At 37.4% G+C, this 18,946-nt stretch overlaps 3 protein-coding genes and 1 long non-coding RNA gene across 6 annotated transcripts; 1 reads left to right on the forward strand and 3 right to left on the reverse strand.

Moving 5' to 3' along the window:
• Positions 1–58: 58 nt before the first annotated feature.
• LOC133725977 (uncharacterized) lies at positions 59–2,775 on the reverse strand. Of its 2 annotated transcripts, XR_009854604.1 has the most exons (7): positions 1,822–2,775; positions 1,545–1,703; positions 1,363–1,449; positions 909–982; positions 658–736; positions 487–562; positions 59–305 (listed from the first exon to the last, which is right to left on the reverse strand). It is a non-coding gene; the product is annotated as an uncharacterized LOC133725977 (long non-coding RNA). The 2 variants fall into 2 exon arrangements; XR_009854605.1 differs by lacking the exon at positions 909–982.
• A 175-nt stretch (positions 2,776–2,950) lies between these two features.
• Positions 2,951–4,097, reverse strand: LOC133732482 (putative disease resistance protein RGA3). Its single transcript, XM_062160048.1, has 2 exons — positions 3,818–4,097; positions 2,951–3,699 (listed from the first exon to the last, which is right to left on the reverse strand). The coding sequence occupies exons 1-2, from the start codon at positions 4,095–4,097 to the stop codon at positions 2,951–2,953; spliced, it is 1,029 nt and encodes a 342-aa protein (XP_062016032.1).
• Positions 4,098–11,537: 7,440 nt separating this feature from the next.
• On the reverse strand, positions 11,538–14,017 carry LOC133744125 (probable copper-transporting ATPase HMA5). Of its 2 annotated transcripts, XM_062172267.1 has the most exons (7): positions 13,661–14,017; positions 13,253–13,373; positions 13,066–13,164; positions 12,791–12,906; positions 12,498–12,620; positions 11,890–12,372; positions 11,538–11,783 (listed from the first exon to the last, which is right to left on the reverse strand). In XM_062172267.1, the coding sequence occupies exons 5-7, from the start codon at positions 12,546–12,548 to the stop codon at positions 11,622–11,624; spliced, it is 696 nt and encodes a 231-aa protein (XP_062028251.1). In that variant the 5' UTR covers positions 12,549–12,620; positions 12,791–12,906; positions 13,066–13,164; positions 13,253–13,373; positions 13,661–14,017; the 3' UTR covers positions 11,538–11,621. The 2 variants fall into 2 exon arrangements, with proteins under 2 accessions (XP_062028251.1, XP_062028257.1); XM_062172273.1 differs by lacking the exons at positions 12,791–12,906; positions 13,066–13,164; positions 13,253–13,373; positions 13,661–14,017 and having other exon boundaries at positions 12,498–12,747.
• A 2,259-nt stretch (positions 14,018–16,276) lies between these two features.
• Positions 16,277–18,829, forward strand: LOC133725978 (protein NRT1/ PTR FAMILY 6.4). Its single transcript, XM_062153408.1, has 5 exons — positions 16,277–16,526; positions 16,607–16,730; positions 16,825–17,042; positions 17,231–17,766; positions 17,852–18,829. The coding sequence occupies exons 1-5, from the start codon at positions 16,524–16,526 to the stop codon at positions 18,738–18,740; spliced, it is 1,770 nt and encodes a 589-aa protein (XP_062009392.1). The 5' UTR covers positions 16,277–16,523; the 3' UTR covers positions 18,741–18,829.
• The last annotated feature ends 117 nt before the right edge of the window (positions 18,830–18,946 follow it).

The raw sequence follows: 18,946 nt of genomic DNA on the forward strand, positions 1-18,946 counted from the left end.
GAAGCCACAATCCACTATAAACTGCAGACCATCAGATGATACATAGCCAACAGCTTTGTCTAATTTGATGAGCAAACCCTTAACGTCTCTAGTCTGGGTGGTGGTTGGATTAGAAGTTCCGTTTCAGGGAACAGACTAGGAGAGCCACAAGATGAGAGGCCGGATTATAAAAAGGGCCTCTGCACATTGACCCACTTTTCTCGCCACAAATGAGGTTTACCATTATGTAAATGACTCAAATGGGTGCCAGAGAACGAATTATATTTCCATGATGGTGAATTGGTGATCATTGCTCCGTTATCTTCCTGCAAACAGTTTAAACTTATGTATCAACAAAAGGCCATCTGCTCTTTCTATAATGGAATATGAAGAAAGATATCATTGTTGCTTGCACATGCCTAAATCAACTGTAATTCCAGTCCAATCCATCCCACAAGAAACTCATAAACCAAGGACTCAAATTTACAATATATTTACATAGCTTACCAAAAGTAGCATCCATGCCAATAATTAGATTGACGACTACACTGGATGCATAAATAGTAGAGGACCTTCGAATCACCTGAATTATTAGAGTGAAGATAATCAGTGCTAATTAAGCAGCTAAGGTTTGTTTGAAGTTTCGCATCTAAAAAGTTCTGCACAACAAAAGAGTACCTGATCTCCCAATTCCCTACCACACAGCATATAACAACTAAGCAGGCATGCAGTTCCACGCCAATCTGTTCTGTAAACACTAATAAACCCAAAAAGTTCGAGTCATGGACTCATGGTGTAGATGTATACATGCAGCTTACCAAAGTAGCATTAATTCCATCAGCTTTACAACTCTTAATTAATGCTTTTAGGGTTTATTCGAAATTTTGTTATCTGGAAAATTCTGTACTAGCGTACAACAGAGAGACTACCTGAGGATTATCTGGAATCAAGTCGTACTTTTCAGTTCTGACATTCCAATTTCCTACATAAAAAGGGTGCTAGCCTAAAAAAAAATGGCACGTATTAATGTCATTCATGGGATGGTACTAATCAAATTAACCGGAAAAAAAAAATAATAACAAAATGGATAAGCATGCATGCTGGTGATATCGGATATGCATCCCTACAATTTGTAGTCTATACAACCAATTAAACAAGTAAGGTAATTCCAACTTCCATTGATACATAAGAAATACTGTTAGGTAAACCATCTTTTTGGATACCACCTGATGTGACACAATCACGGTAATTTAATGAGATTCACTGATAGGTCGAATTTTGTACCACATTAGCCGTTACAGAAGGTGATATTTAAGTGATACCAAAAAGTGGTTCATCTAATATTATTCATACATAAGACACACATAAGGTAAAGCTTATTACCATATTGAGAATACGATATCACGAGGAGCTGTCCACACTTCCTCTGAAAAGAGTTCTTCTGCTTGTTCAAAGAGAAGTTGAAGTAGTCTGAAATTATGAATTTTATTTAAATGAGTCGAAAAGTAATGAGACCAAATTACATATGTAAAAAGTAACAGAAGGAAATAGTGAAGGAAGAATACCATTTCAAGCTTTATAGAAGATTATGCAATGATGCAAGAATATGGAGTGTCGCCCAACATTGTTATACATGACCTTGAAGGCTTGAATAAACATCAATCTCTCTGCTTATTGTCAACTGGTTGTGGGAGTCATCACTTGACAATTGACATTGCTAGCTTCTGAAAAGTATCGGTACCATACCCAAGAGCATAATCAGTTTCATATACATATAGATATATTAATGAGAATTCAGTAAATACAAGTATAAGAAATGAAAACAAGAGCTTAATTAATTACCAGATAAAGGAGAAGGGAAAAGCCTGGATGATCGAGAGGAGATTGAGATCAACGTGGCTAGGGGATGATTCTGCAGTTGTGAAGGTATCACAGAGGAAACCTTCTCAAATTCTGAAATGGCCTCATCTAATTGAGAAAATAGTGCTCCTCCTCCAAGTTCTTCCACTTTCTAGCTATTTCAAACCTTCAATGTAGTAGTGTTCGCAGACCAGCTAATTTCTCAACCCCACTTAAATCTAGACTATCACATCCCCTAACGTCGAGATGCTCTAAGTTTATCAGCTTCCCCATCCCGTCGGGTAGTTTTCTGAGAGAACTGCAGAAGGTAATTATCAAGGTTTGCAGATTATACAGATCACACAGAGTTTCGGGTAATTTATTCGAAGGATTACCACTTAACTTGAGATATCTCAGATGTATCAATTCCCCGATCTCATCTGGAATAACTCCCCAAAATCTACTCATATTCAAGGTCCTAAGACTTCTCAATTGGGTAAGAGACTGTACACCAAATACCCACTTGCCATCCAATATGACTGTACGCAAATTTTTAAAAGGAAAATATATACTGTCACTGTCAAATATTATGTGTATGTGACGAACGTTATTATCTGGTAGGTTGAATCTCCTGCCAAGAAGCCTAGCATCCAGAATAAAAAATTCATTAATAGTAAGATACTGCAGAAGGTCATGAACAATGTCATGCATCTTGCAGCATTTTATATTTCCTTCATTATCTTTCTTCAAGTCTAGGAAGAAAGACCTCATTACCAAGTCATTAAAACATGCTTCACCCACCATACAAATATCTTCTATCTCTTCCTTGGCACAAAGATAATCTTGTGACATCCATAAGCTAATCAACTCAAGTTTATCAATTTGATAATCTTTCAGAAAAATAGCACAATATAAAAGACATCTTCTAATGGTTGGGGTCAAATCATAATAACTGAGTAATAGCGGTTGAAATACGTTTTGCTCAAACTCTTTTAATTTCCATATCTTACTATTCAAAACACCTTCCCATTCTCTCAGTGAGTTCTTATCGCGCATGAAACTACCCAAAGTCTTGGCAGCAAGAGGCAAACCCTTGCACTTTCTTACAATTTCATCACCAACTTCAAACATTCTATGATTCTTTATTTCCCTTCCAATGGATGCAAATTGCAAAGTGAAAAAATAACGATCGGCAATCATCTTCACTTAACATTTCCAAATGAATCACGTTACTGGCTACCCCCATCATAACCGCAACCTTCTCAATTCGGGTGGTCACCAATATTCTACTCCCTCTAGCACCCTCGCGCAAAGGTTTAATTACTTGTTCCCATTGACTTTCAGTTGGATTCCGTACACCATCTAGGACGATGAGGAATTTTGTTTCGTCTCTTTTCTTTTCTCCATTATCTATTTTCTTAATGCAGCTAATTATATATTGTGAATAAGTTTCCAAAGCATTTGACGCGGGGTGATCTCTTATACCAAGACCTTGAGCGATAGCCGCAACAATTTGGATCTCTTCAAAAGGCTCTGAGACACATATCCATATTCTATTGTCAAAATGATCTTTCACTCTTTTATCATTATACACTAATTGACAAAGAGTTGTCTTTCCGATCCCTCCCATTCCTACAATAGGAATGATAATGGGAACACTCTCTTCTTCACCCCCATCATTTAGTAACTTGCTTACTAAACTCTCTTTTTCATATTCTCGACCAAATGATTTGTCGAGAACAGAAGAAGTTTTCTGATGTTTAATGAGTTGTTCAGATCTTCTTTCAATATAGTGAAACTGATAAGTTTGTCTTTCAGCATCAATTAAAGCCAGCCTCTCACTTAGGTCTTTTATCTTTTTCGCAATGCCATGACGATGAACTACATTGACTCCATCAGAACAACAGCATGGACTGCAAGGTGAAGGAATAGAGAAACATACCTTCTTCTTAGCAACAAGAGCATTTTCACCACCGTCTTCTCCTTGTTGTTTCTCTACAATTTGCTGCATGCTTAAGAATTTCATAGCTCCACTCGTCCAACACGTCGTCAATCTCATCCGATACTTCTTTCAAGTTATTCAGCCAAAGTCTGACAGAGGCCTCCTGAACTTGCCTTTGCTCTGCATCCTCCAGCACAGCTTGGATAGCTTTGAGAGTGCGGGTGAGATTTTCAATTTCTTTGTCCACACCTATGACCAGATTCAGCTCTTGGTCGACCTTGTTAAGTGTGATCGAAGCCAAGCGATCTAGAAGTACGCCAACCAGTGCTTCAGCCATGTTCACTGACTGGGAGTACGTGAATACAAGAAAATGAAAATATCAAGTAACAAAATGCAGAATGAGTGTGGTATCGTCTTTCTTCATCTAGGCTTATATATATAAAGATAGTTTTGCAAATGCATATACCTAGAGTGAGCTCCACCTGGAGTGAGCTCCAATTAAGGCATATAACTAAAAGTTGAGATTGATGGAAAGAAAAGTATGTGCATATATGATCGTAAATAACACCTTAATGATTTTAAATTTCTGAGCAGAACTATATAGTCCACTTGTAGCTAGTGTAATGCTATATGTGACAATTTCATAACAATTTCTTCTGTTTTATGAATTTCATATTAAGATAAAAAAAATTTATATGCTAACTTATTAATCTATACTATTATTAAAAGAACATGTTTTATTAGTCAAAATGAAAAAATTTGACAGAAATGACCCTAAAATATTAAAAAACTTAGAGAATTAATTGAATTACATGAGCGATTATGATAGTTACAAATTATATTTTTATTAAGAAAAATAAACAAAATTAATCCCACAACCCACTTTTCTCTCTGCAATAACTATTTTCTTTCATTATTTTTTCTTTCTTATTTTCTGAAAATATAATACTTGCACATGCAGAGCATATGTGGAGCCGTGGAGGAAGGCTAGTTACTAATAAAGCTACCATCTTTATTCTCTACTACTATCACACTCAACAAGAGGCATCTTCTTTACTTGCACGTCCCTTAAATAATTCTCATGTTTGTGTATCCCCTTTTCTTTCTTTTGTGACTTTTTAATGGTTGTTGAACTAAAACGTGTTCTAGGTTTCTAGCTAGCCCATATTTTGTACCCTTCATTTTTTTTTGAATCAATCCATCAATGATTGCATTACTCAAGCCAGAATGGCCATTACATACCCCTCCGCTACCATTCGAAGATAGACAAGAGGTTGTGGAGGTAACACACGGTACATAGTACTAGACCACTCATTAGACATCCAGTGCTCACTTATGAAAGCAAGCCTATTAATGTAGACCACTCATTTTGTACCCTTCATTGTTCCAAGCCGTTAGGAATTAATTCATACGCATATACGGAGCATAAGATCTACATTGTCATTTTAAGGGTTATTTAAAGATCTATCCTAGCGAGTTTTATATGTCGTGATTTATTTATCTCAATACTTTCATAAAACATGAGAATTTTTACCCTTCATTGTTCCAAGCCTAGTTAGGAATTAATTCATACGCATATACGGAGCATAAGATCTACATTGTCATTTTAAGGGTTATTTAATTTAAAGATCTATCCTAGCGAGTTTTATATGTCGTGATTTATTTATCTCAATACTTTCATAAAACATGAGAATTTTTACGTATATTGTAGATTTTGCAATTGGAGTAAGAAATTAGCTTTCAACATTTGAGAATTTAAATTATCATTAAATTAACGATCTATATGCAATCTAATATTTGACACTGGGATAGTGAATAAAGTGTATATCTTAATCACTTATGATTCTATCTCAACATGTACAAAGTGTATTAAGAACCCTCTAGACTTATGTTCTAGTCCTAAGGGTGCTTAATGAGCTTAAAATTTAGTCAGATTATGTAGTCATGTAGAGAATATTTTGAAACTTAGCTACTAAAAATCCAAAAAGGAAAAGACAAGTGGGTTTTAAATAAAATATATTTGGTCATATGTATATAGTTGATATAAGGGTTAGCTTGTTTGAGAGGACTCCTTTCAAGTAATGTCATTTTTGTAGCAATCACATGATAGAGAAAACACATGAGGAATTCGTTTTTAATTTTTTCTCTTACTTTTCATATTGATTATGAAATTGAAAGGGACCAAAACTTCTATCGGGGACGATCCAAGAGTACAAAGAACTTCTCTTAGTTCCACATGTATTCTTTCCTTATATATGTTATTCTCCATTTGACCAATATTGCCAACCTCTCATTTTTCTCTTGCTTTCTTGAATGGATTTCTAAATTTCATGCTTATCAGCAATGCATAGAGCCATAGACACCACACCGACCACATGTTTCTCTTTTCCCAATTTCTATCTAAACCCTATAATTATAATTGGCTGCCAAATTTAGCCAAAACTCCACCTTAACATCCTTAAAGCTGCAAATTTCAAGCCATAACACTAATTTCATTAGGATAGCTTTTCTAGTGAAGTGTTATTGACACTACTAAACTTTATCATGCACTCTGCGTTGTTAAGAATGAAAAGAATAGTTCTAGTGCAGTTCAAATTTACATGACACACCGATATTATTTCTAACTTCACTATCTATGTAAAAGTCCAATCTTTATGAGAGTTAAGACTATATCAAATTATCAATCTCACTCAACATGTAGAACAATAATTATCCGATACGATATAATTATATTTCACTTGATGCAAAATTCTAAACATTCTTCGTGATGGCCCCATTTATGACTTCTACACACCCAGAAGAGTTCATCATATGCAGCAGTGCAGTTCTTTTCAGTGACATTAATTAGCATCTATGACGCTACTAAGTGGGTGCTTAATTAGTGATAATAATTAGCTATTGGCCCGCCATAGATCAATAATTCATATCCGGAGAAAAAAACGGAGTGGCTAGTCATCAACAGTGATCCCACCATAGATTTCCGCCTACGCAAAAAGAGATATTTCATCTGTACAGTATTCTGGTCAGTTGCAGGAAACAAAGTTGAGCTTCTGGTACAAGGAAAAGTTCGATCCTATTATTGGAGTGCTTTTGTTTTATTGAACCTAACAAGAGACAGATCAAATACCATGAACAAGATTCAAACAGTTGTCTAATCAAACCACGCAATTGGGTATACTCTCAAACTTGGTCAAAAGGGAGAAGGTATATTTGGTAAAAAGTTGCGTATGATTTGAATCCGAATATCAAGTTGTGCTGGGAAGGCCAAACTGTAAACTTGTGATCCAAGTTAACTTGATGATATTGGTGTCATTTGCAGATAAGTTGGGATTTATGTTAATATCTTGTAATCGGGGAAGAGGAGTTTTCCTCCAAATTCGAAAAGTTGAAATAATGCAACCCGTAAATTAGAAACCTCGACTTCATACCGGAAAAAGACGATGGAAGACAGTGGCTTCCTTAGCCACTCCTCACTTGAATGAGGAAAAGTTGACTAGTTTTTTTAAATGATCGAGCTAGGAATGTCCACTTTCGAAGCAAAAGCACTAACAAAATTCCCTCTGTAATCACGAAAAACTGCTCTATAACCACCAATGCCAGAATCTTGCTTCCAATTAAGCACCATCCGAATTAATTTTAATGCACCCCAATGGGAGAGGATCCCAAATAACCTCAACCATTGTAGGAGCCTGACGAGATCTGCATTGAGCCCCAAAGCTTTTCAAAATTCTAAGATCGTTTACAATATTGTGCATACAACCTTTTGCAATGCGACTAGAAACCAACCGGCAAATGACTGAAACTTGGAAGTTGGAACCCATAGCCTTCAAATTTAACTCTGTTCCTAGCTTGCCATATAAACTAAAGTACTGTGGTAAAACAAGTCAAACAAAGCTCTCTTAATTGAGGAGTACGGTTGTTCAATCCCACATGTAGCAAGTCCATTAAAGAGATGGGAACAACACCCAAATCAAATTTAGATGCCATGCAATTTCGGAGAGGATTCTATGCACCGACGGTGTGCATGCACCAACGTTAGTGTTAGTAAGTCAGACGTTAGTCAAACTCCAAGCCAAAAAACAGAAGGTCAGTTAAAAATCCAAACCAGCTTTTTTTACTTTTTACGTCTATCTCCCCGACTCCACGAGATCAAACCAGATGCATCCCAGATTTCAATCCTCCAAAACAGATCTTTTATTTCCAAAACAATGACTACTGTCTCTCCTCCTCCAAATTTCATTCCTTTGAAACTCGCTCACGTCACTCCACCCAAACCGGCCTTCGACTTCGAACCCGACCCTCGCAACCCAGGCCGAAACCCGACCCAACCCCACCACTTTCCGTCACCGACTCCGGCTTCCGCATCTGTTCATCATGACGAACCGGTTCTGGTCGTCGAGAAAGTTGAGTCGGACGTGGGTCACCTAACCTCTGGATCCAGTCCGGCCCATCACTTTCACCACCAGGTCGTGCTTCACCGGGATTCCATGGTGAGATTCGAGAGCTAAATATGAGGGTCTGGAGTCTGGACTCTAGAGGTTATGGTTTTTCCGGCTTGTAATTATGATACGGGTCGATTATCTATAATTCAATGAATAGGCATGCAGACCATAGGGGTCAACGCAGTGGTGAGGCCTGGCCACGTAAGTGTTGTGGTGGTTGTTCCAAGTTCAAGCCACGTGCTTGTTTTTGGCAAAGTCTAATTTATAGTCTTGTTTTTTTTTTTTAAACAGATTTTGTAAAAAAAAATTATAAAAACTGCACTTTTTATAAAATAAGTGCCATTTATTTTGTTAAACCAAAAAAAAACTATTTTGCTCCTTTTTTTTTTTAACAGATTTTGTAAAAAAATTATGATAAACTTTTTTTTTTTTGATTGAAAGTGAGGTAGCAAGCCACCTCGGTTACGTTAGCAAGAGTTCCACGTAGGTATACCAGCAAATCCAGACTAATCTCCCGTCGCAAGCGCACAAAACCGAATGCTCCTCAAACCTGCTGGCCACAAAATGGTGAGAGTTGGGACTCAAACTTTAGATATAGGGGTTCCATATTAGGCAGCTCGACCAACTTTACCACATCAAGTGGTTAAAAATTATGATAAACGTATAAAAATGCGTAACTTTTTTTTTTTAACAAAAAAAAAGTATTCATATAATATTAATAGTGGAGATGGAATTTTTAGAGAGAAAAAAAAACCACATAAACCCATATTTTCATAGGCCCAACGTATCTAATTTTTCGACGTAATCACTACCAAAAAAAGGCATATTTTTTCATAGTTTAAGCAATAAAAAATTAAATTGATAAATTTGAAACTCATTAACTATGTACTTATTGCATAGTAATAGGTACTATGTAAAAAATTAATATGGTCCGTCGTTGTTTCAACATCGTTCAAAGCGGTCAACCCCATAAACGATTGTACTTCCCTAACAAGAGGGGAATCATGACGAGATAAATGTCTCAAATTTTTTTCATAGGTTGACATAATTCAACCCCATGAGAGTATGAGCGTTGATGTCTCAAAAACAGAAGTTGTGAAGAAGTGGTTACGAGCATTTTAGTTTGACGGGGATTTAGGAATTAGGGTTGACCCACATGGATCAAGACCCACATAATGACTAAAATGGGTAAATTTTTACCATAGCCTTTTCTTTCTGGCATGATAATATCCAACGGTGGAAGTCCAAATTATATTTCCTCCACGTTGTTGGTTTTAGAATGTATATTTTTTCATATAACCAATAAACAAGTTAAACCACATTAGTAAGCATATATGAATTTTGTGAAATAAAAAAAATGAATAAATTTGGTATTACCTATGTATTTAACGCGTAGTAATAGGTATTGTATAAAAAATTTACTCGGTTCGCCGTCATTTCAACATCGGTCAAAGCGGTCAAACCATATATACGCTTACACTTCCCTAAGAGGAGCCGAATCACGAGGAGATAAATGTCCTGAATTTTTTACATGGGTTGATCTAGCTCATCAACGTGAGAGTATGAGCGTTGACAGATCGAGAAAAGAAGTTACAAATGATTGATTACGAGCGTTTTAGTTTGATTGGTATTTAAGGATTAAAGTTGACCACGTGGATTGAGGCCCAAACGATGACGAAAATAGGTAAATTTTTTATCATAATCTTTTCTTCTCTCCATGAGAATATCCAACGGTTAAATAGGTTAAATTATATTTCCTCCAAGTTGTTCGGTTTTAGAATGTATACTTTTGGATATATTCAAGTTTTATTAAATTATAGCTGCGTTAGCTCATCAATCCTCCAATCCTGCCGTTTGGTTTTATTGCTTGCGGTTCTCGGTGCCCCCAACATTCTATTTAGATCAGTTGGAAAGGGGCGTAGATCGTGGGTTTGTGTTGTAGTTGTTTGCTTTTTTTCTAACATCGAAAAAAAAAGTTTTATTAAAGTATTGTAATTTATCAAAACAAAGCAAAAGCCAATAGATTAAAAAAAAAAAAAACACAAAGAAAAAGACAACTACATAATGAGTGGTTATATTTAAACCTCCGAAATTGCCATTTGAAATTCTTACTTTATTTTATATGTAAATATTCAATTTTAACCTAATTTATAGCTCTACTCCTTTTATTCTCCATACTTCCATAATGAATACAATTCAAATTGTCCATCCGTGACCATTATCTTTATTACCTTCGAACATAATAAACACTTATTTAGTTATTTTATAACTAGCACTAAACAATAAAATTCATCAAGAAACCAAAATGGGTTTTCAAATTAAAAGAAAAAGGAAGAAAGTTTGCACTCTATTTGGTTCCAATCAAATCCATGGTTAGTTCACTTATTTGTCTCAATAATTGATCAGACATTGAAGAGATACTCATTCATTCCCCAAAAAAAACTTTTGTAGTACGTTTATCTCATGAGAAATCAATCTTAATAACATGCACTCTTTAATTGGAGAAAAAATGATTCATACTGTTATTTTAGGGGTTATTCATTTTTCTCTAGCATTCAACAAAACTCAATAATTGCAGGTCTCCCACTCTGAGAATTCTGAGTTCAGAGTTTGCTATACATAAAAATACTCTATTAACTAAGGGCTCACTACTAGCAAAACGGGCAACTCACACAGATTTAAATCTGTGTGAAATACTAGCATTTCACACGGATGTCAGTGTGTAAAGGGCTTTACCTACAGTGCAGCTACGGATTGTTTTTCGGTTGCCTTCGGAGGGGGCGCTAATGCTCTGCTCACACGGTTTTGGGAGTCCGTGTGAAATTTTTTGTGGGTCCCACTTATTTTCCTGATATTTTGATATCCTAATCAGTGTGAAATATATGCCTAACTCACACAGATTTCAGTGTGAAATATATGCCTAACTCACACAGATTTCAGTGTGGAATATATTTCACACTGAAATCTGTGTGAGTTAGGCATATATTTCACACTGATTAGGATATCAAAATATCAGGAAAATAAGTGGGACCCACAAAAAATTTCACACGGACTCCCAAAACCGTGTGAGCAGAGCATTAGCGCCCCCTCCGAAGGCAACCGAAAAACAATCCGTAGCTGCACTGTAGGTAAAGCCCTTTACACACTGACATCCGTGTGAAATATCAGTGTGTAAGAGTGGTGCTATTCAAAAAAAAAATTGGTGCTAAATTATTACAGAATAATTTTTTTTTAATATACAATTCCATTAATCAGAATCCAAACAGTAACATAATTCACAACCCAATCAATATTGTACCCACAACTAACTAAATGTCATTTCCATCAGAAATTAATACTGGAAACAAAAAATCTCAACCATATATTGATCAATTTACTCCAATTATCTGAGACAAGTTCCCTCTATAAACTTGTCTTTCTTACAGAAAATAAAGAGGAAACCTACTCTTCATTAGCACAATGTCTGCTGCCTCAATTGCAATGTTAGTGCCAGCACCAATTGCCATTCCTACATCTGCCGCCACAAGTGCTGGTGAGTCATTGATGCCATCTCCCACCATCGCCACAGTGTAGCCTGAAGCCTATGAATAAGATATTTGAAGTTTATAACCTGTTAGCATAAGTGCATAACTAACATAAACATGAATGAACTTAAGGACTTCCTCATGTAATAGTCATTGTATGTACCTGCAATTCCTTCACTTTCTCTGCTTTCTGGTGATCAGGTTTCGCTTCGGCTATAACAGTATCAATACCAACTTCATTGGCAATAGAATTTGCAATTCCCCAATTGTCACCTGTCACCATTATGCTTCTAACATTCATTGACTTGAGTATGGTAATTACTTCTTGAGCACCTGGTTTCAGTGGATCAGATATTGCTAGAACTCCAGCCACTTCTCCATCTATGGCTACTAGAATCCCAGTTTGAGCCAGCCCTTCAGCTTCTGCTAGGTAGTCTTCTGCATCGAGTGGAACTGCAATGTTCTGGTCCACCATCAAGCTCTTGTTCCCCACAATTATTTCCCTGCCCTGAACAATAGCCTTCACCCCGTGACCAGTAATGGAGGCAAAGTCATGCGCTTCTGGCCCGGCTGGATTCTCTTCATCGTCTCTGAATTTTTTGGCATACTCAACAATGGCCTTGGCCAAGGGGTGTTCACTGTTAACCTGAAATGTATGCGTCATAAAGAACTGTTAACATACATGCTCAGATGTTGATTTGATTCTGAAAAACATTTCAGTCCATCTAATAAAGCAGATATAGCAATTGCTTACACAGGTTAAAAGCCTACCTCAGCTGCAGCAACAAGTTCATAGAATTCTCGAAGCACTATATTTTTCATGAGTCGTGTGTTAACAACCAGTGGCTTCCCAATTGTAAGAGTCCCTGTCTTGTCGAACACAATGCAGTCCACCTACAACATCAATAATCACATTCATAGGAAGCAAACCCAAATTTTCTGGGAGGGCATGGTCATCAAGGTCCACAACTTGGTGAACCAAATAAAAATATACAGCAGCAGTTATAACTTGAAATGAATATATACAACTCTTCAGCCCTTTTAAAAAAAAAAAAAATTCAGACCTGTTGATGATATTGAAATTGCAGGCCTGAGGCCAGATAAGTAGACAACTGGCCAACTGCAAATCTTGATGAGGTTGCCGAAGACCCAGTGTCTTGACTTTCAGCAATGCAAGAACCTGCAACACCAACTACACATCACTACTTAACGAATAAGATCATTCAAAACTCAATTGCAACTATCTATCCCCAGAAACATGTCATTATTACCACAAGATACCCAAAATCTCAAAAAGATAACCTGCTTCTGAAACGAATTATGTGAGCAATGTCATTACCTTTATTTTTTTTCAAGCTTTCTCAAACGAATTGTGGCCCTCTGCTTCTGAGGTCTGAGGCCTTCTCCTCATGAATCATGAATCATACAAAGTTACAAACTGCAATTGAAGAAGAAATCAACATTATACGGAAACCAAGTTATCAAACCCATTTCTAACTACCCAATCACTCAATCAGTATCATTACCTTTATTAAAATCAAGTAATCAACATCAACTCATCAACATCAATACACCATGTCACCATCAGTTAATCAGTATCCATACTCCATACTCCATAGGCCAAGCAATTATATCATTTCTACAAATCTGCAATTTAGCAATTATACCATCAACATCAGTAGGACAGTAGCACCAACCGAAATCGAAACCATTGGCCATTACCCATTTCAATTTTCAAGTTTTCAACTATAAAACTTAAAAACCAACAAGAACTCAGAACTGATATAGACATATAGTGATATAGATTAAATGGAAGACAAGAATCACAACTTCACAAGATCAATCATCAAATGGAAATCAGGAAATCGATTATTTACTAATTAAAACTCAGAACTTCAGAAATCAGAACTAGGGAGAGAGAGATGGTGAGATACCACGGAGACAGCCAGACGGCCCAGACGGGTTGCTGGTGGCGGTGGGGAGCTCGGAGACCGGACTACCGGAGATGGGTTGCTGGTTCCAGGCTTCCAGCCTTGCACTTTTGCAGATCGCCGGGTCGCTGAGTCGGACTGCTCTGCGCCTCTGTGCTCCAAGAGTCCAAGTCTCCAGACTCCAAGTCGCGGCGGTAGGAAATTCATACCAACAAGCTCATCCATGGCGGTGTGAGGTGTTGAAGATCGTGGGCAAGCGTCAGAAACAACAGAGACGGAGAGTTGGTGTGGGAGCCTGTGACCACGGGTTTGAAAGGAAAAAGAGGCTGAAAGGGTATTAGGGTTAGTATATTTGTCAAGGGCAGAGTGCGTTTTTTTTTTTTTTTTTTTTTCAGAACAATATAATTTTTTTTTGTTGCCACTGAAATCCGTGTGAGATACATTCAAAACTCTCACTGATATCCGTGTGAGATACACATTTGAAGATTTACACAGAATTCCGTATGCATATCTTTTTCTTACACAGATGTCTGTATCTTCATTTATCACAGATATCTGTGTGAGAAAAAAATTCACACAGATGTCTATATCAAAATATTTTAGCTACGGACAACCGTCCCTGTACAATTCATATAGGGCAAAAAAAAAAAAAAAATTAATAAACTAATATTTAATATATACAGAAATATGTGTGAATTAAACTTCACACGGACAACCGTGTGAGTTGATAATAAAATATTTTAATTTTCACACGGAAGTCTGTATCTGATGTTATTTCACACAGACTTCGGTGGCTATTGTTATTCCATAAAGTCTTGTGGGCCTAATTTTACTTATTTCACACGGTTTTCTGTATATATTGCCAATACACACTGATGTCTGTGGCTTTATAAAATCTGTGTGAGTTAAATCTGTGTGAGATGCCTGTTTTGCTAGTAGTGGCTGTAGAGACAACGATGGCTTTTTCATTTTCTAATATTTTATACTAATCTATATTAGACGACAGTTAAACAAACAACCATAGTGAACATCAGAAATTCAAAAGATGATGATGGGTTTAAGGTTTTGATAAAGAGAGCGACAATTTTTATTTATTTTTATTATTATTATTTTTTTAAAAAAAAAATAAGGGCATAGTGAGATTTAAAAATGTTCAAAAATAGAGGAGGTCCAAGCTGTGCTAAATATAAGAGGTATGATTGTATGAATATAACCATTCCTACATAGTCTCCATTGTATTTCTTAAAAAAAGAAAAAAGAAAAAAATAGTCCCGTCCATTGTACTCAGAAAAAAAAAAAAAAAAAAACAAACAAAAACCTTAAAAATATCAAAATTGAGTCAAAGTGGTTCGAACCCACGGAGTCAAAATGAAAAAATCACGCCTTAGCCACAGCACCAACCATTGGTTGTGTTGTTGTCACCTTCCTTCTTTTCTATCTACTAGCTTGATTGAGCGCTACCCAGAATCCCAGATTTGCTATTCTTCTTCGACCTCCTTTACAATCATCAAAGCACAGAAACCTTCCACATTGAAACCAATCCAACTCACTGGTGAAACCTTCCACATTGAAACCAATCCAACTCACCGGCGGCGACGAAACAGATCCCAAAAGCTTCGAGCTTTCCGGCAGGTTTCGGCAATTTCAGGCGACTCCGGCTTTGTTTTGCTTTATTCGACTTTGTTCTTCCCATCATCAACTGGCTTAGGATTAGCCTCAGGTTTAGAAGGCCGAGGTGGAATCGGCACGGGAGAATTGGCGTCGTTCTTCTCCACAATATCTGATCAAACTTACCCAAGCCTATGAATCTACCCAAACTGATCTATTTTTACCTCATAAAGTTAACTAACAGAGACTAACAGAGACTTAACGGTAGACCAACGGCCAGATACAATCAACGGTTCAGATTTAAAATAAATGAATAAAATATTAAATATATTGATGGTTCACTTGCACCGTCAGTGCGTAGAATAATTTTCGATGCAATTTCATATTGTACGTGCAAATGAACAATGAAGGAAAATGTGATGATTGTGATCCACCTAATTGGAAATTAAAATTTATTCGGAGGAGTGAAATTGATACCTCTTTCTTGTAAACCACAACAAACCTCTTTCAGATAAAAAGGAGAGAGAGAGAGAGGCGTGATTTGTAAAAGAGGGAAGTGAACAATTTTTAAGATCCAGCATTTATTGAACGAGCAAAAGTGGATGGGTTGTAATGAGTCGATCCTGATCACCTGGTCAGCAACTGACCAGGGATCATTTGCTCAATCACCGTCCGATTGAAATCGGACGGTTCACAGCTAAGTGATGAGAGAGAATAAGAGAGTTGTGAACCGTCCGATTGAAATCGGACGGTGATTGAGCAAATGATCCTTTCAACACTTGGAAAATTCAAGAAGTGTAATCAAATTGGAAAGTTCGAGTATATACCTAAAAATACAGATAAATCACACGTAATTGCAATTTACTTTAATCACGTCATGTACTTATCAGTCCCACATCCCACATCTGCCGACTGCCGTCCAAGTGTTATACAGCTTTATTTATTTATTTTTCTCAGTATGTAATAGAAGTGCCTCAGAATGAAGAGTGAGTGTCACTTTCCATATTTTGATTGCAAGCACCGAAACCACAGAACACATTTCCAAAAGTGTTCACATGCCACATAGTGTAAAATATGCAGCAGTAGCACCACAGCAACTCTTGACCACTAGAAATTGTGGAGACCATCAGAAGCTAGTAGCAATCCGGTACTGTATAAATCCATCCAACCCCCAATCATTTATGCATTGTCATTCTAGTGCTGCTCTCTGCAAATCCTAAACGAGGAGAAGAAGAAACCGGTCTCTCTCCAGTGAAAAATGGTAGCTAGCCACTATTGAAACTCAGATATTTCATCAAGTCTCGTCTAGTTTCTTACAGATTGTTTCCTGAACTATTACAGGTTCTGGTGTCGAGGAACAGTGAGAAAGATGGTGCAGCAAATGATGGGAGTATGGTGGATTTTCGAGGAAAGCCTATCGACAAGTCCAGAACTGGTGGATGGCTTGCTGCAGGGCTTATCCTAGGTGCTTTAATATTGCTGAACCAGACTTCTCTCTTTTCCTAATACCATGTATGTATATTAACCAGTTTCAAATATCTTGAATTACTATGGTGCAGTAACTGAGCTCTCTGAGAGGATCTGTGTGATGGGCATATCTATGAATTTAGTGACTTACTTGGTTGGCAATTTACATTTAACTTCAGCAAAGTCTGCAACCATAGTCACCAATTTCATGGGCACTTTGAATCTCCTTGGCCTTCTTGGTGGTTTCGTTGCAGATGCCAAACTCGGACGCTACCTGACTGTTCTACTCTCTGCAACCATAACTGCTCTGGTAAGTTTTTCAGATTACAACTCCAAAGAAACGATCTCTTGCCAAAGATCTGGAATGTTACATGTTGCTAAGCTGTGATTCAAGACTGTTCTTTCTAACATGATTTCACACAATCAACTGTTTTGATTCACAGTCCAACAAGATACATTTTCATGGAAGTCCAATAATACCGATTTTTCTTGCTTCAGGGGATAACTTTGTTAACAATAGCCACATCCATTCCAAGAATGAGACCCCCTGCGTGTGAAGGCAACCAAGAATGCATTGAGGCCACAGGCAGCCAATTAGTCCTGCTCTATGCTGCCTTATACCTTACAGCACTAGGTGGCGGTGGAATAAAATCTAACGTCTCAGGTTTTGGCTCTGACCAATTTGATTCCTCAGACCCAAAGGAAGAGAAGTCCATGATCTTTTTCTTCAACAGGTTCTATTTTGGCATCAGCATTGGTTCTCTGTTTGCTGTGCTCGTCCTGGTGTATATACAAGACCATGTTGGCCGAGGACTCGGTTATGGAATATCAGCAGGGACAGTGGTGATTGCACTCATCGTGTTACTCTTGGGAACACCATTCTATCGATTCAAAAAGCCTCGAGGCAGCCCTTTGACTATGATATGGAGGGTGATATTTTTGGCATGGAGGAAGAGGGTTCATCCTTATCCTTCTCATCCAAGCCTTTTGAATCAATACCAAGAAGCCAAGATTCCACACACACAGAGACTCAAGTAAGTTTACATAAAGTTTACATATAAAGCCATTGCATCCAGGAATATCTCCTTTATCCATTCACTAATATTCTTCCTCTGTTAGGTGTCTCGACAAAGCTGCAATACTAGATGAATATGCTGCTAGTGAAGAAAATAGAAGCAACCCTTGGATAGTATCCACAGTGACTCAAGTTGAAGAGGTGAAACTGGTTTTCATGCTCTTGCCAATCTGGTCAACATGTATTCTCTTTTGGACCGTCTACTCTCAAATGACTACCTTCACCATTGAACAAGCGACCTTCATGAACCGGAAAGTCAGTTCCTTTGAAATCCCTTCTGGTTCCTTCTCGGCCTTTCTCTTCATCACCATTCTCCTCTTCACCTCCCTAAATGAGCAACTTTTCGTCCCCCTTGCTCGGAAAATCACCAAGAGTCCCCAAGGACTCACAAGCCTTCAGAGAGTAGGAATTGGACTATTCTTTTCAGTGGCTGCTATGATCACTTCCGCAATAGTAGAGAAACAGAGAAGGAAAATAGCTGTTGACCAAAATACAAAAATACGTGCCTTTTGGCTTGTTCCACAATACTTCCTAGTGGGTGCTGGGGAAGCTTTTGTCTATGTAGGACAACTTGAATTTTTCATCAGAGAGGCACCGGAGAGGATGAAGTCTATGAGCACAGGGCTTTTCTTAAGCACCATCTCAATGGGGTTCTATGTAAGCAGTCTGTTGGTGACCGTGGTGGATAAAGTAACTCATAAGAGCTGGCTGAGAAGTGATTTGAACAATGCAAGGCTAGATAACTTCTATTTGCTGCTTGCAGCTCTAGGAACTGTAAATTTCTTAGTTTTCCTTGCCTTTGCTATGAGACACCAGTACAAAGGCCAGCAGCACAATAACACTGATGACAGTGGCAAAGAGTTGAAGAACTCTAATGACATGATAGTTGAGGATATGGAGAAGATAAGAATTGAGGCAAAAGAGGGACCCTAGTAGGTACAGGGACTATTCTGTAATATTGGTCCTCAGCAATTAAAAAGAATAGAAAGCAGGGTCCGTTCCATGCTTTAGACATTTCATTATTTTTTTTGTCTATAATCTGTCCTACGATAAATTAAATACTGTGTGTATTTAGAATGCAATGGAATAATAGATCTTTATTCAACCTAAAAGAAATTTACAACACAACAGATGCATGA

Source organism: Rosa rugosa, chromosome 1 (assembly GCF_958449725.1).
Source record: "Rosa rugosa chromosome 1, drRosRugo1.1, whole genome shotgun sequence".
Taxonomy (NCBI): Eukaryota; Viridiplantae; Streptophyta; class Magnoliopsida; order Rosales; family Rosaceae; genus Rosa; species Rosa rugosa.

Bases quoted from the DNA above. Each gene is read 5' to 3' on its own strand.
- LOC133732482 (XM_062160048.1), bottom strand. From the start codon at position 4,097: ATGGCTGAAGCACTGGTTGGCGTACTTCTAGATCGCTTGGCTTCGATC. The intron at 3,700-3,817 runs GTAGAGAAACAA...GAGTCAATGTAG, and splicing joins TCTTAAGCATGCAGCAAATT to TTCATCGTCATGGCATTGCG.
- LOC133744125 (XM_062172267.1), bottom strand. From the start codon at position 12,548: ATGAAAAATATAGTGCTTCGAGAATTCTATGAACTTGTTGCTGCAGCT. The intron at 12,373-12,497 runs GTAGGCTTTTAA...CATACATTTCAG, and splicing joins AACTTGTTGCTGCAGCTGAG to GTTAACAGTGAACACCCCTT. The intron at 11,784-11,889 runs GTACATACAATG...TCTTATTCATAG, and splicing joins AGAAAGTGAAGGAATTGCAG to GCTTCAGGCTACACTGTGGC.
- LOC133725978 (XM_062153408.1), top strand. The intron at 16,731-16,824 runs GTGCTTTAATAT...ACTATGGTGCAG, and splicing joins TGCTGCAGGGCTTATCCTAG to TAACTGAGCTCTCTGAGAGG. The intron at 17,767-17,851 runs GTAAGTTTACAT...TTCCTCTGTTAG, and splicing joins CCACACACACAGAGACTCAA to GTGTCTCGACAAAGCTGCAA.